At 40.2% G+C, this 20,696-nt stretch overlaps 3 protein-coding genes across 5 annotated transcripts in view; 1 reads left to right on the top strand and 2 right to left on the bottom strand.

Moving 5' to 3' along the window:
• The window catches only part of gdf11 (growth differentiation factor 11), a 32,971-nt gene extending 30,691 nt beyond the window's left edge, over positions 1-2,280 (bottom strand). For both annotated transcript variants that reach the window (XM_058055880.2, XM_058055881.2), the window contains exon 1: positions 1,481-2,280. In XM_058055880.2, the coding sequence (XP_057911863.1) occupies positions 1,481-1,895 (415 nt within the window). In that variant the 5' untranslated portion in view covers positions 1,896-2,280. The remainder of the gene's footprint in view (positions 1-1,480) is intronic.
• A 1,088-nt stretch (positions 2,281-3,368) lies between these two features.
• LOC131106641 (uncharacterized) lies at positions 3,369-7,928 on the top strand. Of its 2 annotated transcripts, none has more exons than XM_058055891.2 (6): positions 3,369-3,591; positions 3,805-3,879; positions 5,625-5,660; positions 5,813-5,974; positions 6,083-6,166; positions 7,161-7,928. In XM_058055891.2, the coding sequence occupies exons 1-6, from the start codon at positions 3,493-3,495 to the stop codon at positions 7,596-7,598; spliced, it is 894 nt and encodes a 297-aa protein (XP_057911874.2). In that variant the 5' UTR covers positions 3,369-3,492; the 3' UTR covers positions 7,599-7,928. The 2 variants fall into 2 exon arrangements, with proteins under 2 accessions (XP_057911874.2, XP_057911873.2); XM_058055890.2 differs by having other exon boundaries at positions 5,622-5,660.
• A 1,957-nt stretch (positions 7,929-9,885) lies between these two features.
• avil (advillin) lies at positions 9,886-18,602 on the bottom strand. Its single transcript, XM_078798415.1, has 19 exons — positions 18,535-18,602; positions 18,365-18,439; positions 18,091-18,287; positions 17,901-18,009; positions 17,695-17,805; positions 16,317-16,522; positions 16,162-16,240; positions 15,993-16,091; positions 15,770-15,923; positions 15,578-15,678; positions 13,242-13,379; positions 13,002-13,160; positions 12,716-12,895; positions 12,488-12,645; positions 12,270-12,414; positions 11,982-12,170; positions 10,476-10,541; positions 10,290-10,400; positions 9,886-10,181 (listed from the first exon to the last, which is right to left on the bottom strand). Exons 1-19 carry the CDS (start codon positions 18,592-18,594, stop codon positions 10,068-10,070), a joined length of 2,451 nt encoding a protein of 816 aa, XP_078654541.1. The 5' UTR covers positions 18,595-18,602; the 3' UTR covers positions 9,886-10,067.
• Positions 18,603-20,696: the final 2,094 nt, after the last annotated feature.

Genomic DNA, 20,696 nt, shown 5'->3' with positions numbered 1-20,696 from the left:
GGCGGCATTATGAATTATCCTTACTGACCTTTTTTTTGCAGTACATTTAGCGAATGAAGATTGCTTTTATATAGTTATTACCCCATATTTGTATTATTTTAACCATTTAAAAATGAACTATATCAGCAAGTTGAAGTATTTGTGATTTTAGAAATAAGGAGTTAGTATGTTCTCTGTAGGCGCCATTATGAATTATCCTTACTGACCTTTTTTTGCAGTACATATAGCGAATGAAGATTGCTTTTATATAGTTATTACCCCATATTTGCATTATTTTAGCTGTTTAAAAATGAACTATATCAGCAAGTTTAAGTATTTGTTATTTTAGAAATAAGGAGTTAGTATGTTCTCTGTAGGCGGCATTATGAATTATCCTTACTGACCTTTTTTGCAGTGCATTCAGCGAGTGAAGTTCTAAGTTATATTGATAGTTTTATACATTTAGGGTAGAGAGATGTATAGTAAAAGTATAATAAAAAAAAGTCATGTATATTTAGACCACATGGGTCTCCTTACTACACACACACACACACACACATGCGCATCTTTGTTCACTGGTGGTGTAGGAGCTGATTATATGGGGCGTGTTTTTATCCGCCTTGTGCAGAATATATTACGTGTGTAAATGTTGTTGAACCCCACGATCTTGCAGGAAAAAAAGGTCACACACTCCCCTCGACCCCGAGTGCTTCTCTGTCTTTGTGCGTCCGTGGTGGAAAAAAACGAGCTGCGCCTATAAAGTTCGCATTTAAAAAGGCAAGTGCGGCCGGAGGGGGGGGGGGGGGGGGCTGCATGAGGGGGGAACAATAGCAGCTTTTTGGACACACTTTTTCTCAGTGCGATGAACAGCAGGGAAACCGGTAGAGGCTCCTATAAAAGAGCGATAGAGCACAGCTGCCGGCGTTCAGCAGTCATTTGATAAAACGTCTCCAAGGGTTTGCCTGTGCTTTATTATTATTATTATTATTATTATTATTATTATTATAAAACCGGGGAAGTGCGCACCAAATATTTCATGTTGTGGTTATAACTCTCCGAATTTTGGGTTCTGACGCGCATATCATAAATAATGTACTTGACGTTCAGCCTGCTTTGTCATGCGTTCACACACATGTGCAATAAGAGGTGTCAGATTGGAGGAGGACTCCACAGCAGCTGCCATGCTCCAAAAAACATACCCCGGTCACCAGGTGGACCTCCATTATCATCATCATTAGAGGCATTGAAAGCAAAAAAAAAAAAAAAGTCCATCAGGCCATATTGGAGATGTCTGCTTAAGGTTGAACCGCTCCGGATGCTCGATTATTGATTTATCAGCCTTAATCTCCCTTTGACAGCTGCCACCAACAGCTGATTGAGCTAATTAGTCAATTCAAAGAACTTAAACCAGGCGCAGAAACTCCAATGAGAGGACCTCTCCCGTGCGTAATTACGCACAGCGTCCTCGGCTCGGATAACGAAGTTGTAAACTGTTACTCACGCTCAGACGCCATGGTGATGACAGACTCCGTGGTGGCGTGGTACTCATCCTCCTCCATAAAATCATCCTGAGAGGACGCGTCTCCTTGGAAGTCGTGATGGTCCAGCAGCTGCTGGAGCGGAGGCGCCTTGGGCAGCAGCTGGTTGACCACCTCCCGGCTGATGTTAGGCGCCTGCTTCAGACGCAGCTTGCTCAAGATCTGCGACTTGATGGTCTCCAGCCTCAGCACTTTGCTTTGTTCCCTCCAAACGCAGGCGGAGCACTCGTGGGAACCGGCGTCCTCATCCAGGAGCGATAGGCCGGCATCCGTGGGCGTCTCGCTGGCGAGAGGCAGCAGCAGATTGGGCTCATCGCTCCCCGACTGTCCCAAGGAGATGAGCACCATCAAGCACAGTAAGAAGTTATACCTCGACATGACGATGAGTGGACACCAGGCAATGCAACTTTTTTTTTTTTTTTTTGCTGTTTCTCTCTTTTTGAAACTCACTTTACCCGCTCAAATTTCCTCTCTTGGTTGTGCGTCGCTCCTTATCGTAACAAAGTGACATCTAATCCAACACAGCGAAGTTGAGCTCTTTTGCGATGGAAAATGTTTTTAAAAAAAAAAAAAAAAGTGCGTTCCAGTGTTTCTTGCGTCTTTATTGAAAGTTGATCACATGGAGTATGGATGGTTGTTTTTTTTTGGCGTCCTCTGTACAAGTTTCAGTCCATGGAGGTGTGTGTGTGTGTATGTGCATATGTGTATGTGTGTATGTGTGTGAGTGTGCAGAAGTGTCACTGGAAAATGTGCAAGTACGGTCAAAAAGGGGGCTCTTTATATATCTCAGCTGCCCGCTGTCGTAATCCGTCTCCATTGGCTAAGATTGCAACAAAAGGCTTTTAGGTCTGTCACCAAGTCAAGAGGGACAGAGCGAAGGGAGGGTGCAAGGTCTCTCTTGAGGTCTCTTGTAAATAAAAATATGACATACTGTGTTTTTTTTTAAATACTAATGTGACTATATAGTTCTTAACTTTTACCTCCCTGCAGCTTAAACAAATGATATGATGCAAACCTGCACAATCTTGTATAATTAGGTGTGAATTTTTGTTAAATTATATATACAACTCCAATAAGACACACATTACCATACCATAAAATGTTACTTACATTAGAAGAGGGATTGTTTACTTTAGTCATATATTATAATCTTATTAAAGGTTTAATTATTATCTCAAAAGTCATCCTTTCTCCATTAAGCGTACATATTTTAAGAATGTCAAGACTATAACTATTTAAATACATAAAAACACATGGCTGTGATTGAGCTTAATAAATAACCAAAAAAGTTCCTGTATTTCTACAATAAAGTACACTCTTATTTGTCAATGTGGCATCACTGACCCAGCAGTGACATCTGCTGGACAAAAATAAGAGTGTTATGAGTGTGAACTGCATTTTTTCCTCCTTCTCATACAATATAATGTCATTTTTATTGCATTAATATATGAATTTGAATTTAACTAACCAAGAATCAAATTTATTTGTAATTCTAAATACGATTAAGGTGTTTTTATTAACTTTTTTTGTCTCTCCTACGATGTTTTGGTTTTTTTTCACCAGCATCTGTTACGTTAGGGCGAATAATATGCAAATAAGATAGTGACGTCACAATGACGATAGCCAATAGCTACTTTTCTTACTGAGGAGTTGGCAACAATGATTTGGATCTATCTGTACGTTTTATTGGGTTCTTCAAGGGTGTCGTGTTACTGCAGTGATAGGAGATTGTCATTTTATGTTGATTAGTAGAATTATATGACAAGGTGACATGTATACATAAATATATACATTTTTTTTGGCTTGAGTAAGGCGGGTTTTTGACCCTCACGAGTCCCCGTACTTTTGCATGGGCGTCGTCATTGTTACGGTACCCTGTTCCTGTTTCTGTTCCTGCTGCTTTTGCGTGGGAGACAACACATCATCTAGTCTCTGTGGAGCTTACATAAAACACTTGGTTAAAAAAGGTTAAAACATGCTGTCAGTCACTGTGGACAACAGTGGATCTCCAAAGAAGCGGGCGTTCTCGCGTGGAATCAGCGAGGATGAATCACTCCGTAGCTTCATAAAGGAGGTGAGAACCTTGGGTTTGGTTAAGAATGTAAAACTGATATTCTTAAATGGTATAAATTCACACTTCGGACATTGTTTTTAAGACCTAAAGCGTCTTCCTAGTCTTAGTTTTTAAAGGTTTTGACCTACTTCCTCCTGCTAGCTAGCTAGCTAGCTAGCTAGCCGGCTATTTGTTGACAGTGATGCTAAGTGAAACACTAACTGCGTTCACCAGGCTGAAAGCTCGTCCAGGCGTCTAACACGAAGCGACAGCCGAGCAGGAACCTTGAAGAGGAGGCCAGACAGCCAGGTAAGAGTCGCAGGAATAACTCTGCTACTTTGAATTACCCTCAAACAAAGGAATTTAACAATGAGTATCAGGTTTAATGATTGTTTTATGTAATGCCCTCACTAATTGGGTACACCTGCTCAGTCGCATGAGAGCAATTCGAAACGAATGTTACTTTTGCTGTGAGAGTTTGCTGTGGTTCTATAGTTGGATATCTACTTCTGACTCTTTAAAAATATGATTTTATATACATATTTTTAAAATGAAAATATGATTTTGTATACATATTTTTATAGACCACTTTTATTGATCTCATTAGTTACTTGTCTTATTGGTTTTGCATAGGCAAATGTCACGTCAGTTGTTCAATGTTATGATTTGCAATTACCTGTAATAATATGAACTAACTTGTTCCAGTTAGTGCCACTGTTGAACTAACCACAGCAGTATGTTCAAGTAACAGTTAGGGTGTCGAATAATTAGAAAAAATGAAAAAACATTAGCATCAGCAGCTGACTTCCTGTACACTTTTTATTAACACCACAAAATGGTAGTAGCTGGATTTGGAATATCACTAGTGGTCAGATTCAGACAGCTTTTGTGTATCTCTGCATGCGCTTTAAAGTAGTAGTAAATCCTGTGTGTAATACTTGCTGCACTGTTGATTACAATGAACACACGGTATTAATGCTGACTGTGCAGTTTGCGCCTTACTGCTTGTACAACATTGGTTCTGCTGCTGCTGTGCCCAACCACTTTGCGGTTTAGGGAAGTAAATACCTGGCTTTAATTAATAGGGTTGGGCAATCATTTTTACTATGTACTGGTATACCAGTATAACTTCTTACAAGAGTGACTTATGCCGGAGAGAATGATCATTTTAAACAGAAAAGAGCAGAGTTTCTTCTGCCACTTCGAGCCACAAAACACATTGACGCCTTACGTCTACCACAACGATGCAGAGCAGAGACGACAAAAGAATAAATTTGCATAACGTAAGGCAGAGGAGAAGCAGAGTAGTAGATGAACTGGGAGCTACCTCTGTAATAAGGAAGTGGTTTGGTTGCAGATTTTGAGCAAGAGACCATAATATGCAAAGTTTTCAAATCAACAGTGACGACGTGACAAATGTGTTGTACCATCTGATGTGCAAATTAAGTGTGAGACAGAGTCAGTGCGCACGTCTCCACAAAACGCTTTTTCTCATGTGGCCTTCCTTATGACAAAAAAAGTCAAAGATGACATGAACTGATTGATGCATTCATGCTGGAGCCTATCCCAGCTGTCTTTGGGCGAGAGGCGGGGTACACCCTGGACTGGTGGCCAGCCAATCACAGGGCACATATAGACAAACAACCATTCACACTCACATTCATAGCTATGGACAATTTGGAGTCGCTAATTAACCTAGCATGTTTTTGGAATGTGGGAGGAAACCGGAGTACCCGGAGAAAACCCACACATGCACGGGGAGAACATGCAAACTCCACACAGAGATGGCCGAGGGTGGAATTGAACCCTGGTCTCCTAGCTGTGAGGTCTGCGCGCTAACCACTAGACCGCCGTGCCGCCCTGATTGATGCATTGTCATATTATTAAGACACAATTCCTTTATACTCGGTCAAAAAAGGGCAATATTTATCTGATGTCTGTATATTACTGTTTTGCAATAAGCAACATATAATTTAAAGATATTGGTATTTTACTGTAATGTTTGTATTCATGTCATTTAACATTGCATGATGTATTTTTGTCCTTTTCAGCAGTCTGAGCAGGACCTCTTCATGGGACTTCCTGAAATGGTGACACTTTCTTCATGTATAAATATGTCTAATTATTGTATATACAGTATATATCTTATTGCTGTAACTGTTAACTGTATAATAGTATATTTTTTCAGCCCCCACACAGTCACAGGACACATATTGATTTGGTGACCTTGTTTGCGGTGTAGCTGGAGCTACAGGCCAGCTATGACGAGGCGCTGCACGAGCTGCGTGGGCTGGAGGTGGAGCGTGAGGCTCTGTTGTTCCAGGTGGACGTTTTGCAGGACACGTTGGAGGGTGTAGAGGAGCTGCTGGCCGAGGCCCAAAGGGAGGCTAGAGATGCTCATTTGGTGCGTCGGTGTGCTCCGTGGTGCTGCGACATCAACATACGCAACGTTTACTGGTTTTGGATTGTGACCGAAACTGACAACGCCGCTTGTCTCTAATCTGCTCTGCAGGAGTTGGAGCGGGAACGGGATGCAAAGAGGAAACTGGAGACTTTGGTCCGCTCCCTGATGCAGAAAGTGGAAACATTAAAAGAGGTCATGTGATATTTTACAGCAGGGGTCTCAAACTCGCGGCCCGCGGGCCAAATGCGGCCCACGAGACGCTAGTTTGAGGCCCCCCACCTTGATATCGAAGTTTAATGTTGAAATGACAGCTTAAAGCCGTGTGCACACCGGACACAATTAACATGATTTTGCCCCGCCCATACTGTTACCCTACCCTGTTACCCCCGCCCTGTTTTGCTGTGGATTAGCAATGAAGCTAAAGGCTTATGACGCAGGGTACAAATAAATGCAGGAAATTATTTGGAATAAAACGGAAAATACACGTCAAGATAAAGCATCTCATCAAACATGTTGTTAAAGTTACGACGCTGCTCCCAGATGGAACTGAGTACGATGCTAACTTGCTAATTGGGTAAACGTTTTTCTTATTTGCTGTTTTATTATTATTTAACTTATTTATTACTGATTGATTTATTGTTTTTATTCTTAATTTGTTTTTTTTTAAATCTTATTTTGTGTATAGAAAAATAAAAATTAAGATATTTGAGAACAGTGGAATGTTTTATCAGATGTTTTGGTGTGGAAAACCGGAACAAAAGTACTGAAAAAGTGTAGGGTATAGCAGAAGCAAAAGCATTGAAGATAGTTTTTTTTTTTTGATTTTTTTTTCCAGTTTTTAATAAATTCGTTTTGGGTTTTTTTTTTTTTTAAACCTGATGCGACCCGGCTTCACCCAGAACCTAGGTCCGGTGGCCCCCAGGTAAATTGAGTTTGAGACCCCTGTTTTACAGGAAACATTTCAGTTCCAGTTCCACATCAACCCTGATATAGTATTGTATTGATATGTTACAAATTTCCCCACTGAGGGACGAATAAAGGCATATCTTAATCATTTCACAGCAGGTAGTTGACTTTAAAACAAGTATAAACGGATGGTATAGGAAAACTACACATTCTTATTAACATAATTCCAATCCAATGCATGTTGTTGGCTTTACGTTGTTGTTTCTATGTTTCTGTATAGGAAAGAAATACCAAAGAGTCGGTGGATGCAACGAGACCAGCACACCAAATGAATGGTAATCCCAATGACGACACCTCCTCGTGTGAAGCTGCACCAGCATCCAAGGCGGACGAAGGAAGTGCGACGATAAAGATGAAGTGGGTGGCCAATAGTGCCCCCTCCCTCGCGCTGGACAACCCCGTCTCTGGAGACGGGGTGCATAGGAGGCCTTACAAAAGCTACACCGAACGAGATCCTTCTCCGGATAAGAGCGACTCTGACACAGCGAGCACGTATGAAGACGCGTCTGCGGAGACTCCGGAGCAGGAGCGCATGTTTCCGGGTGACACCGCGGAGCTGCCTCATGACTCCGCAACGCACCAGGTGACCAACAAATGCAACACTGATAACACCGACTCCCACGAGGTCCAAAATAGCGACAACTGCGTAGTGTCTTAATTTATCTGTTTGGAGAGTAGTTAGAAACCACACACTTTTTTTTTTTTTTTTTTTTTTAAACGGTCTCATAGCAACAGAGCTCAGGTGGTTCCACTCGCTCAGTGTTTTCAAACCTTTAATGAGGTACATATTTTACATTAGAAAAGTCTTTAGGGAATCGATGTTTTATTATTAGCAAAAGGTGGCTAGTCCGGATGAACAAGGATCATTTGGGATCTTTCATGACGTTCTAATGTGCAGCGGCATTGTAGTTGGGAATCACTGCACTAGATAATATGATATTTTGGCCAATCATATCTTCACTTTGTGTCTTAAAACTTCTATTTTATACTTTTTGGAATTCTTAACAATTGTACTTTCAAAGCTGCCTGCACAAGAAGGTTTATTAGTACGAGTAAAAAAAGACACTGCAATATGTTGCCGTCAGTCTGTCTGCAAAGTGGCTTTAAGTAGTTTTTGGGAGGCTCATTCTACTGTAGATTGTAGTTTATAAGGTCATTATATTCCTAAAGTGAGGGTACCACTATTTATTCACTGCCTGGCTGATTTTTAAGGGAGCTGTACTTTTTTATGTCTTTTTGTACTGTTTCTTTGGAGAATTTAGGGATAATTGGCTGCATTTGCACTTTTCACAAGTCGGCATAAATGTGCTTTCAAAACAACATTCCGTTTTAGAAGCAAACAAATCAAGCCTTTAGCTGCATCGAAATACCGCATGTTTGCACAATTGCTGTAGAGCTCAATGACATTTTGGGTCTTTTTTCATGTCTGATTGCTGTAAACCTGCAGAGATTTTTAATTTTTAAGGGCCAGAATTGTCACCTCTGTTGGGAGCTGTAGATTGCATGAACACGCATGTCATGTATTTATTTCCGCACGGCACATACAGTCATTTTTATACTGTTTTTACACTGTGTTTTGCAAATATATTCAACAATACTTAAGTTACATGTCTTCTTTTTAAATCCACAATATGATCATTCTATTCTTGACGTACAAAGTGTCTTAATTATCACTGGTCTTTACAATAATTAATAATAGAGTGCTGAATATACCTGTATATTTGCAGTCTAATGTCGTGACTGTTTCTGGCATAATACTTGTTTAGCTGCTGTGTTTTCACACACAGATCTGATGATTGTTGAAACTGTCTGTCACCATCTACAGTACGACTCCATTTGGCATTGCACATTACGATACATTGTAACTGAGAGCACGCGTTCACGCTGAGGATGTTGACATGTTTTACGGGCACATCCTGTGGTTAGAACCTAACTCTAAAGGGACTTCATTAGAGCGGTTAAGATGCCGTATTTTAGTTCACAACTGTTTGACAATTCAAGTAATCAATGCTTTATTTCCGCACATTTTGCAGACTTGATAAATGCATATTTCAGAATAAAAGGTCTTCAATCAAACTGATGTTAATGATTCTGTTTCAGATAGCTTTAAAAAGTACCGTATTTTCTGGACTATAAGTTGCTCTGCAGTATAAAGCCAAAAATGCATAATTTGGTAGAAAAAAACATAAGTCGCACTGGAGTATAAGTCGCATTTTTTGCGGGTAATTTATTTTCCAAACTACTTAACCAAAACAGACATTACGTCCTCTTGGAAGGCAAGTTCTAACAATAAAAGAATAGAGAACAGGCTGAATAGGTGTAAGATATGCTAACACAATGCTTATTCAGCTACACAAAAAAATAAACATGAACAGAAAAGGTGTCCAGTGTTTATGTAACATAAACACTTTTTTCATTTATAAGTCGCTCTGGAGTATAAGTCGCAGGAACAGCCAACCTATGAAAAAAAAGTGTGACTTATAGTCCGGAAAATACGGTACTTGGCACACTGTCTTCATACTTTTATGAAAGGCAATGTTTGAAAGTAACTGTCATGTCATGGACAGAAATGCTTTCACGACCTTCCTGTGGTATTTTACCGTATTTTCCGGACTATTAGTGGCACTTTTTTTTCATAGGTTGGCTGAAAAAAAACAGCCACACGTCTCGGATATGTCACTCTCATGGACGAACTGCATACAATATTTACAAATGACCTTTTTGTGCAAATGAAGGTATGTTTTAGAGCAGACATTTAGCCACTAATAAACAGCTAACAATGCATTGTGTCATTAGGAACCGTGCACTAAGACAGCATTAAGCATGGCGCCGTTACAATATCAGTGAAGCCTTTTAAAGTCCTCAGATGAGATTCAATGCTTTGGTCTTGGGTCTTTATCATTTATTGTGAGGCAAATTAGCATAGGGAAATATTCACTGACAGATTTGGATATGAAATAGTTTATTGGGGTAAAATGAATGACTGAATTTCATCACTTGAGTGCTTAACTTATCAATAAGTACACATTATCAGAACTAATTCATACATTTCACATGTGCTGATATTATGAGGTCTGATGCAAAATGAATTCCCTAGTCGTCGACCACCACTTTCCCCACAAATACGTCAAAAGAGCCCTTTTTGTTTTTTCAAGTTGAGCTGTCTCCAACGGGGCAGGCTTGCAAATTGGTCTTTGGAGATCCCAAAGATGTCGCAGAACTCTGACTCGGTGAGGTATCTCTGAAAGGCACGTTGACACCATGAAAGAGTACTTGTACACATTTAAGTTACTACTTTTGGAAAGGTTTTGATTCATTCTATAAAACCCATATGTCCTGTCAAGAGTACCTCTCTCTGGGCCGGGTCGACATCTCCAGGCAGCTCATTGACAAGCTTATTGACCAAAACCTCCGCAGGGAAACACTGCAAGCTTTTATCATTTTCCCCACAGCTGGAAACCTAGAAATATTTAAAGATGCTTTTATCGCATATCTAGATATGATGTTCTTTTGACGTTAATCTGAGTGGACATACATTTGCATTAATGGGGGAGGTGACAATTCCTAGCTCCTTTTTCAGTTGCTCATAACTCTTCCCCTCCTGTGGAGAAAAAAAAAGACATGTCAATCTGCATCGGTGGTGTCGAAATGTGGCCAGCAGCTTGTTTTTTATTGTACAATTTAGAAATCAAATGAAAACAAGAAAAATAGAGCAACAAGGCATAATGTGAAGAAAAAAACTGTCACAAGATCTGGTTCGATGCCATCTGTCTTGCAAGAACATTACCTCTATGAATAATAATACGTTCATATGGAAGTGGCAGTGTGCAAGGCACTATTGGAACCACGCATTAAGTGTTTAATGCACACTGTAGACCTTGCAATCGGGAGCAAGTGACGTGTGGCTGTTTTTTCCATTGTTAAACAGTCCGGGAACCAAAACCAAAAACATCTAGTCGCCAAGCAGAAGCTGTAGATTATAGATTGTCAGATTATAACATTGCTTTCTTGGTCTAAAAATTTTGACAATAATATTTTTTGGTGTCAATTTGTGGGACAATACACATTTCAAAACATACTTGTATTGTTTTATGACTTGGTTTAAGTTTTCATTCATTCATTCATTCATTTTCTACTGTTTATCCTCATGAGGGTCGCGGGGGTGCTGGAGCCTATCCCAGCTGTTTTCGGGCGAGAGGCGTGGTACACCCTGGACTGGTGGCCAGCCAATCACAGGGCACATATAGACAAACAACCATTCACACTCACATTCATACCTATGGATAATTTGGAGTCACCAATTAACCTAGCATGTTTTTGGAATGTGGGAGGAAACCGGAGTACCCGGAGAAAACCCACGCATGCACGGGGAGAACATGCAAACTCCACACAGACGCCTAATATTTATTAACTGTACAGTGGGTTATCATTTTAAAAAGGATAACTCTTATACATATACATAACTAAATAAAACTAAACTAAATCAAAACTTCACATCTTGTGGAGTCCAAAGTACCTGGAGAAAACCCACGCATGCACGGGGAGAACATGCAAACTCCACACAGAGATGGCCGAGAGTGGAATTGAACTCTCCTAGCTGTGAGGTCTGCGCGCTAACCACACGACCGCCGTGCAGCCAAGTTCGGACCATTCCTGGTCTAAATCCAATTGAGAACATTTGGGGATGGATGACAAGGGAAGTATACAAAAAAACCCACGCATGCACGGGGAGAACATGCAAACTCCACACAGAGATGGCCGAGGGGGGGGATTGAACTCAGGTCTTCTAACTGTGAGGTCTGCGTGCTAACCACTCGACCGCCGTGCAGCCCTGGTTTAAGTTTGTTTGGTTAAAAATCTCACCTTGTCTAGTCAAATACAAAAGAGCGTTTGTTCCATTACACAACAACAAACGACTCTCGTCTTGGTGGGTGGAGGCTGGGACGTTACACACAGAGTGTAACATAGTAGAAATTAAATTATTAGTAGTAGCAATATTGTCTCAGACCCAGTATCATGAATAGTTTTGAGTTGCACTTACACTCCATTTAGAAGGATCCCAAGCAGTGAACCAACCCGTGAAGGTGGGTGGTTCAAATCCTTGCTTGATCAAAAAGACGGGCGTGTCTGGATCTCTGCCCCCAGGGTGTGTGCGCAGGTACTCTTTAGTTGTGAGCACCGCCTCTTTGCGTTCTACTGTGTTGGACTCTTTTCCGATCCAGAGAAACACCTGAAGGCACCACCGTGTTTATCATATACTGTACTACACTCATAGTTGAGATACTGTGAGATACTTTAATACTGTATTTTGTGTGTTGCCCTCTTGTACCTGGTCCCATGTGTCTAGTAACATGACGTCATCCTCACTGAGGTCATCTTGTGTGAACTGGGTCACTTCCGTCACAATGAAGCGTCCGGACTTATTGGAGCATTCAAAGAGCCGTGACTGATGGTCCAAAACCGCCTGCTTTAGTCTGAAGGCACAAGCAAACATAATGGATCTATCACAGAACCGGAAGCTTCTCATTGCTGTCAGTCATTTATTACCTCTTGTCACAAGCGTAAGGAGCTCTGCCTCCGAGTATCTCCCAGAATCCATCGGTCTCTTGACCTTCTGCAACAATCTGTGCTTGGAGGCTCTGTGTTTTCTTTCCGATCACAGAGCTGAACCCCTTTGCCATGGCCCTCTCGTCTCCACTGGCTCCCTAAAACCAAATTCAGTCCATCATAATTATCACAGTGATAACATAACAGGATTCTTCTCCTCCTGCCTACCTTTCCGCACCACAGATAGAGTCCACATTGACTCTTGAGCAGGAACACATCGTTGGAGTTGAGAGAAGATGCCAGTGCTGAAACCTCTATGGCTTTGGTATTGGACGGCTCACTACCATGGACCTGGAACAGTCTTACTGGGGGCTCTGGCTCAAAACACTCGTTTCCTGGTGTAGTACCCTGACATGGGATGGGATTCAAGATCAGTTATTTGTGTTATTGAGGACTCCACTTTAGTCCTCCGTAAAACATTGTGTAACTTTTAGATAGGAGTTGATATTCCTACCTCAAAGATGACCATCTTGCCTTTGAAAATGGCCAAAAAATGTTTTGGTTCTTTCCCCATGGTCACTCTCACTTGAACCGGCGCCCCACCGTACCTCTCATCCATATTTATGGCCTGAAGGGCGGACGCTCCCAACACGTTCTGTGTGGCATGTCGGCCCTGAAACACAACACCATGTGTGACCGTAGAAGGATAGCCCAATGCTAGCTACGATGCCAAGTATGGTGTTGGGAGTCTCACCTGCCATATGTAGAGCAGGTAACTCTTCTTGTTGTTCACCAGGTACGTGTAGAGGATCAGGTAGCAGTCTCCTCCGTAGAAGTAGCCATAAGATTGAGGCTGCACGGGTTCCAGCTCCAAATTGTCAATTCTCCACACCTGGGGGCATCACAGACGTGTGCAATTTTATCATAGCTACAATTTTCTTCTTAATTGATTTCAGACATGCATACTATGTTACATTAATGTATCTCACATATAAACTTACAATATCTATTTATATACTTACATATATATATATGCAGGAGCAGGAAGAAGCAAAGCTTATTAAATCCTACCCCTTCTCCACGCCAGAGCAGTTACCAATTCAATAAGTGATTTTTTTTCCACACATATAATCACAGAATCTTACATAAGACAAAACAACAAAAGAAGAGTGGGAACATCGGACACCCCAGAAAAACCCCAGGACATTGCCGTAGCACACCGCCAACCCACCTGGCCCCTGAGTGCACCCAGCAGTCCCCACTGCCCTCCTATCAGAAGCCATTTTGACTGGACCCACAAGTATGTGTGACCCCTGGGCGGGGCCTACATTTGGATGGATTCTTTGTTCTGTCGTTCAACGGACCTCTTCCGACATGCCGCTAGCATGTGGTCAATCCAATAATGTCAAGAAATATTACCGTATTTTCCGAACTATAAGTCGCACTTTTTTTCCTAGGTTGGCTGTTCCTGCGACTTATACTCCAGAGCGACTTATATGTTCTCTATTATTTTATTGATAGAACTCTCCTCATCCAATAGCATGTAATGTCTATTTTGGTCAAGTAGTTTGTAAAATAAATTAAAAATAATAATACATTTTATTTGTATAGTGCTTTTCAGAGTACTCAAAGACGCTTTACAGTAGAGAAAAATAAATAAAAATAGAGTTGAGTAAAAACAAGAGTATAAGATGCATTAAAATACAACATCCATACATTCATTCAGAGGTAAAAACAAGGCTAAAAAGCGGGGGCGGGCGGGGCGCAACAGTCGGATATAAAAAGTTAGACATTAAAAACTGATTGAAGGTGGGAAGGCCGGGGCAAGCACGGAGGGAATGGGGCAAAGAGTTCCAGAGGGTGGGGACAGCGATGGAGAAAAATTACCCGCAAAAAATGCAACTCCATTGTGACTTATGTATTTTTTTTCCTACCTAATTATGCATTTTTGGCCTTGTTCGACTTATACTTCGGAGCGACTTATACTCCAGAAAATATGGTAATTAAATGTTTTTTTCCTACCTAATTATGCATTTTTGGCCTTGTTCGACTTATACTCCGAAGCGACTTATACTCCAGAAAATACGGTAATTAAAATTTTTTTTCCTACCTAATTATGCATTTTTGGCCTTGTTCGACTTATACTCCGAAGCGACTTATACTCCAGAAAATACGGTAATTAATTTTTTTTTTCCTACCTAATTATGCATTTTTGGCCTTGTTCGACTTATACTTCGGAGCGACTTATACTCCAGAAAATACGGTAGTTAAATTTTTTTTTCCTACCTAATTATGCATTTTTGGCCTTGTTCGACTTATACTTCGGAGCGACTTATACTCCAGAAAATACGGTAATTAATTTTTTTTTTCCTACCTAATTATGCATTTTTGGCCTTGTTCGACTTATACTTCGGAGCGACTTATACTCCAGAAAATACGGTAATTAAATTTTTTTTCCTACCTAATTATGCATTTTTGGCCTTGTTCGACTTATACTCCGAAGCGACTTATACTCCAGAAAATACGGTAATTAAATTTTTTTTTCCTACTTAATTATGCATTTTTGGCCTTGTTCGACTTATACTCCCAAGCGACTTATACTCCAGAAAATACGGTAATTAAATTTTTTTTTCCTACCTAATTATGCATTTTTGGCCTTGTTCGACTTATACTCCGAAGCGACTTATTCTCCAGAAAATATGGTAATTAATTTTTATTTTCCTACCTAATTATGCATTTTTGGCCTTGTTCGACTTATACTCCGGAGCGACTTATACTCCAGAAAATACGGTAATTACATTTTTTTTCCCTACCTAATTATGCATTTTTGGCCTTGTTTGACTTATACTCCGAAGTGACTTATACTCCAGAAAATACGGTAATTAAATTCTCCATGTATCACCACCTTATCGTGGTGGGGGGGTTTGAGTGCCGGAGTTATCCTAGGAGCTATGTTGTCTGGTCGGTACTTTATTGTAAAGTAAGCCCCATTGGATTAGAATAGAACATGGGTATTCTAAATGGGAGACGTCTGTGTCAGAAGAAAAATCTAGATCGGAGCCACATTAGCGTGATAAAAATGTCACACACCTCCACTTGTCCTGATCCGTCGTCCACCATCCGCTCCTGGGCAGCAATCTGTGGCATCTCATGCATCGCATGGACATCAAATTTGTCCTGTGTGATGTTAGCTGGCAATGGAAACACAACAGTAGCATCCACTTTCTTTATATTCTATCTACAGCATTCTCACTACTGAGATAACTAACAATGTCAACATACCAACTTTTCCCATGGTGTGCACCTTGCCAAGACCTTGAGTCTGGTCCTTCACAGACCATGTCTGGAACAGCTGCTTAAAGAGAGACGACTCTGCTCCGTCGTTCATTACCTCCACGTTTGTCGTAGTGGGGTAGTTTTTCACCTTGATGAATTCCTGAGAAAGCCAGTCAAATAATGTTAACATACTTTGCAAGAACAAGATGGACGGGTGTGCTTCACTCACCATAGCTCTGCTTATGGCGGTCTGTCTTTCATTTTTGGTAGCTTTTCTCCCTTTCCATACAAACACCTTGGTCCCACCATGGTCCAGGATGTAGCAGTCCTGTATTGATACTTCTACTAAGTATTGACTGTCTGTACTCACTGCTTTACATTTAAAGAAGTCAACTCACATCATGTCTGAGGAGATCCTGAATCAGTGGTCTTGTTGCAACCTCTGTGATTGTAATATGACCTTCAGCATCAGAGACACTGGCAAAATTTGACCCCAAAAAAAAAAGTCACACAAGAGTGAAAACACCGCACATTCTTGGTTCGGAGAACTCACTGGTAAAGAGTGACTTTCGCCCTCTGCTCTTGGTCGGGGCTTTCATCGGGAGGTCCGTCTGTCAAAGTAGAACTTCTCTCTCCAAGAACACTAGTCAGCATGTCCATAATGTCAGGAGAGTCGTCCTCTGCGTCGCCCTCCATCACTTTAATCGCCGCCCGACCTCCTCTTTCTCTGTCTCGGATGTCTTTGGCCAACAGCATTCCCTTCAAGGTCAAAAAAGGCACTCGGAATTGTGCTGTAATAACTACAATTTACTCGTGTAATAACGTTGAAATAATTATGTAGAATTGTTCTCAATCAGAAATCACTCTTCTACCATATCTTACTTATTGTGTGGAAATATGGGGTAATAACTATATAAAAGCAATCTTCACTTGCTAAATGTACTGCAAAAAAGGACAGTAAGGATAATTCATAATGCCGCCTACAGAGAACATACTAACTTTTAGCTTCAAACAGCTAAAATAATGCATAAGGCTAAAAATAACCAATTAGCTAAAAATGTCATCCAATACTTCTCTACAAGAGAGGAGAAATATGATGTCAGGGAAGAACTACATTTACTACAAAAAAACCCAAAAAAAACTACATTCTTATTACTGGTAGAAAGATTTACATTTCCTTTACTTTGCCTCATTTCCCCTTAGGTTCTAAAAATAATCTCAAATACAAATGGTTATGGGGAATCAAGTGTGTAATAGCAGTTAGTACCAAGTAGTATTAAATGCATTATTACACAAATGTACGAGGTACATTATTTAAAAATAAATAAATAAAATAAACAAAAAAAAAACTTAACTGTATTATGGAAAGCAGGAAGTGAACAAATGTAACAGTTACTGATTGTAAAAGTACCAGATGGAGGGGTAGGATTTAATAAGCTTTGGATGTGGAAGCATGTGGAACTGTGAAGTGATTATGGGATGCATTCAATTGTAATGGTAATGGTTTAATTTCATTTGAACATGCATCAGATTACAATTGAATGCATCACATAATCAGTTCACACATGTCCAAAAGGAGTAGGAAGAAGCAAAGCTTATTAAATCCTACCCCTCCATCTGGTACTTTTACAATCAGTAACTGTTACATTTGTTCACTTCCTGCTTTCCATAATACAGTTTAAGGTTTTTTTTTTTGTTTATTTTTTTTTTGTTTTGTTTTTTTTTAAATAATGTACCTCGTACATTTGTGTAATTAATGCATTTAATACTACTTGGTACTAACTGCTATTACACACTTAACCATTTGCATTTGAGATTATTTTTAGAACCTAAGGGGAAATGAGGCAAAATATGGGAAATTTTAATCTTTCTACCAGTAATAATAATAATGTAATATTTGTGTATCCATCCAGTTGCTCATCTTATTTTACTTTAAGTCTTTCCTGTTTGTTACTCTTGGGACCGTTCCACTGGATGATGGTCTTTCCCGTGTCCAACAAAAACACATCGCCAAGGTTGAAGCTGGTCCAGTTCAGCTCCACCTGAAACGAGTTAAGAGTTGGGAGTCTTTCCACACAAGGTCCTCTGTCCTCGGCTGTTATATAAGCTCAACGGGAACCCAAAAAGCACGGCTCACCTCCTTGGCGATCACTCGTTTCTTGCCCTTGACGTGAAGCAGCCTCTTGACGTCGTACGTGTTGCTTTCAGTGTGCCTCATGCCGGATGCAACTCCACCCTTCTTGATGCTGTATGACACAGAGTGGGTGATGATGATGATATCTGGGAATATCTAGGTTATATTTCCCACATTCAACGCTTCGACTCACATTATTCCCTGCTTGAAATAACCCTTGAAAACATCAGACTCGTGTCCTTGAACCTCCCTGTGTTGGATCGGCGTTGAGCCCAAAAAGTCATCCAGTTGTGTCGTGTACATCGCTGCCGCACCTTGTTCATCCTGAGACGACTGGGACCCGATCCAGAAGTGGATATCATAACACAGAGAGCTCTTCGCTTTCTGGGTCTGGAGATACGACCATGAGATAAAAAATAGTTTTGGAATATAAGACGCCTTCTCGGAATATATTGGCTTGTACTTACATAAAGAAGCACGTAGCAGTCACCCTCGTAAAAGTGGCCGTAAGATTTTTCAGGGACTTGAACAAGCTCCATTTTCTGTTGCACAAAGAGAGGAAGTCTGTTTCCACTATTACTACTGGGTAGTATTGTTTAGTCAGCATCCAGTAGGGAAACTACACAAATCAAATTACCTCAATTCTCCAGGTTATAATCCCAGGGGTGTGATTTACCGCTCGAAATGCGTACTCCATGTTGCAGGATTGTTTTTTCTTTTTTTACTTGTTGATTTGACCTGAATGAATATTTCCTGAAACACACATTACAGTAAATCACTTTTGATATACAAACATGGAAAAATAAGTAAACTAATCATGGTCTAAAACATACGTACCTTCCAACAGATGATCCTTATTTACTTCTGAACTCGAGTCCTCCAGTCCTCTTCACTTCAATGCACTTAACTGATTTGCATCGATTTGCGTGTTTCTGAACCTTTCACTGAGTTCTGCCCAATCACAGAAGAAGACACAACATGCTGTAGGCAAATCGGTTCAAAAGAGAAAGAAAAACATTTGACATTTTACGTAATGTAATTAAGAGACGTCACAATATATTCTTTCATATTTCAAATGTGATGATGCATTCATATTGACTACAAGTGCTGCCGTGGTACCTAAAATATTCCCGGGATGTTACTCCTTTGGGAATTTATGCTGTGAAAATATCCCAGCTGTCTTTGGGGCGAGAGGCGGGGTCAGCCAATCACAGGGCACATATAGACAAACAACCATTCACACTCACGTTCATACCTATGGACAATTTGGAGTCGCTAATTAACCTAGCATGTTTTTGGAATGTGGAAGGAAACCGGAGTACCCGGAGAAAACCCACGCATGCACGGGGAGAACATGCAAACTCCACACAGACACCTAATATTTATTAACTGTACAGTGTTTTAATCATTTAAAAAAGGATAACTCATACATATACATAACTAAATAAAACTAAACTAAATCAAAACATCTTGTGGTGTCCATAGTACCCGGAGAAAACCCACGCATGCACGGGGAGAACATGCAAACTCCACACAGGGACGGCCGAGGGTGGAATTGAACTCGGGTCTCCTAGCTGTGAGGCCTGCACGCTAACCGCTCATCCGCCGCGCAGCCACGGATGAATTAATTCAAAATAATTCTAAATGACAAATGAGGAAAATTGAGAGTTGGGCAATATTGGCATATTGGTTTTCGGACATCCCTAATAAGTTAATATGAAATATGATAACTGTAACTGACATTAACAGTAACCTCCTTTATAGACAATATTCTGCTATTTATTATGTATTCAGGATAATTCCCAAGGAAGGTTTTCAACCCAACCCTACACAATATTACTGTACTAATAGTACAGCTTTAAATTATAAACTCAGAAGTCTGCATGGTTCTGAAAAACATAGAAATTATATTAAATGCATTCCATAAAGTTATATATTGATTACTACAAGGGCACTATTGATCCTTCCCCAACATGAATATACCCAACTAGTCCTCGTTTAGTACAGTTAACAGATACTATTATATATTGACAGTTACTATGGTACCCATTATGTAATTGTATGGTCATATTAAAAATAAAAAACATTAACAAAATAAAAAAAATAACTTAAACTATATTAGGAAAGCAGGAAGTGAACAAATGTAACAGTTACTGATTATAAAAGTACCAGATGGAGGGGTAGGATTTAATAAGCTTTGCTTCTTCCTACTCCTTTTGGACATGTGGAACTGTGAACTGATTATGTGATGCATTCAATTGTAATCTGATGCATGTTCAAATGAAATAAAACCATTACCATTACAAACAGTGAAAAACAATGCTGACCTTTACGGCAATCATCCTTCCACCGAATGGAACATTTATTTTGAAATATGCCTCACAAATGAAATAACCTTGTGGAATATACCGTAAAACATTAATACTCCTGACCATTTTTTCCAGCACTTTTCTCCTCACGTGTGCCTCCACTGGAAATGATATCATCCAAGTTAAATGAATGACACAGCAATTTTGAAGTCCTGGAAAATGGTCGTGAACTTAAGTACGCCACCTACTTTTTTTCCAGCAGGGAAAAATACCACACACGTACCAGACTATTCCTTACGTCTTTCTGATCTTTGGAGACAATTACAGAGCATCAGACTAGTTGAGTACGACTAATCACATCAAATGACAGTTTGGTCTTCCCTGCAGTAATTGGTCCTGTAATTCAAACTGTTGTATTGTGGTAAAGCCTGGAAGAACAAGAAACCCAAACATCCTTTATCATATCCGCTGAACTGACACAGGAAGCTAG

The sequence above is a fragment of the Doryrhamphus excisus genome, linkage group LG18 (genome assembly GCF_037039965.1).
Source record: "Doryrhamphus excisus strain RoL-2023G ecotype Guam linkage group LG18, RoL_Dexc_Guam_v1.1, whole genome shotgun sequence".
NCBI classification, from domain to species: domain Eukaryota; kingdom Metazoa; phylum Chordata; class Actinopteri; order Syngnathiformes; family Syngnathidae; genus Doryrhamphus; species Doryrhamphus excisus.
This window is presented reverse-complemented; position numbering and strand designations above follow the sequence as displayed.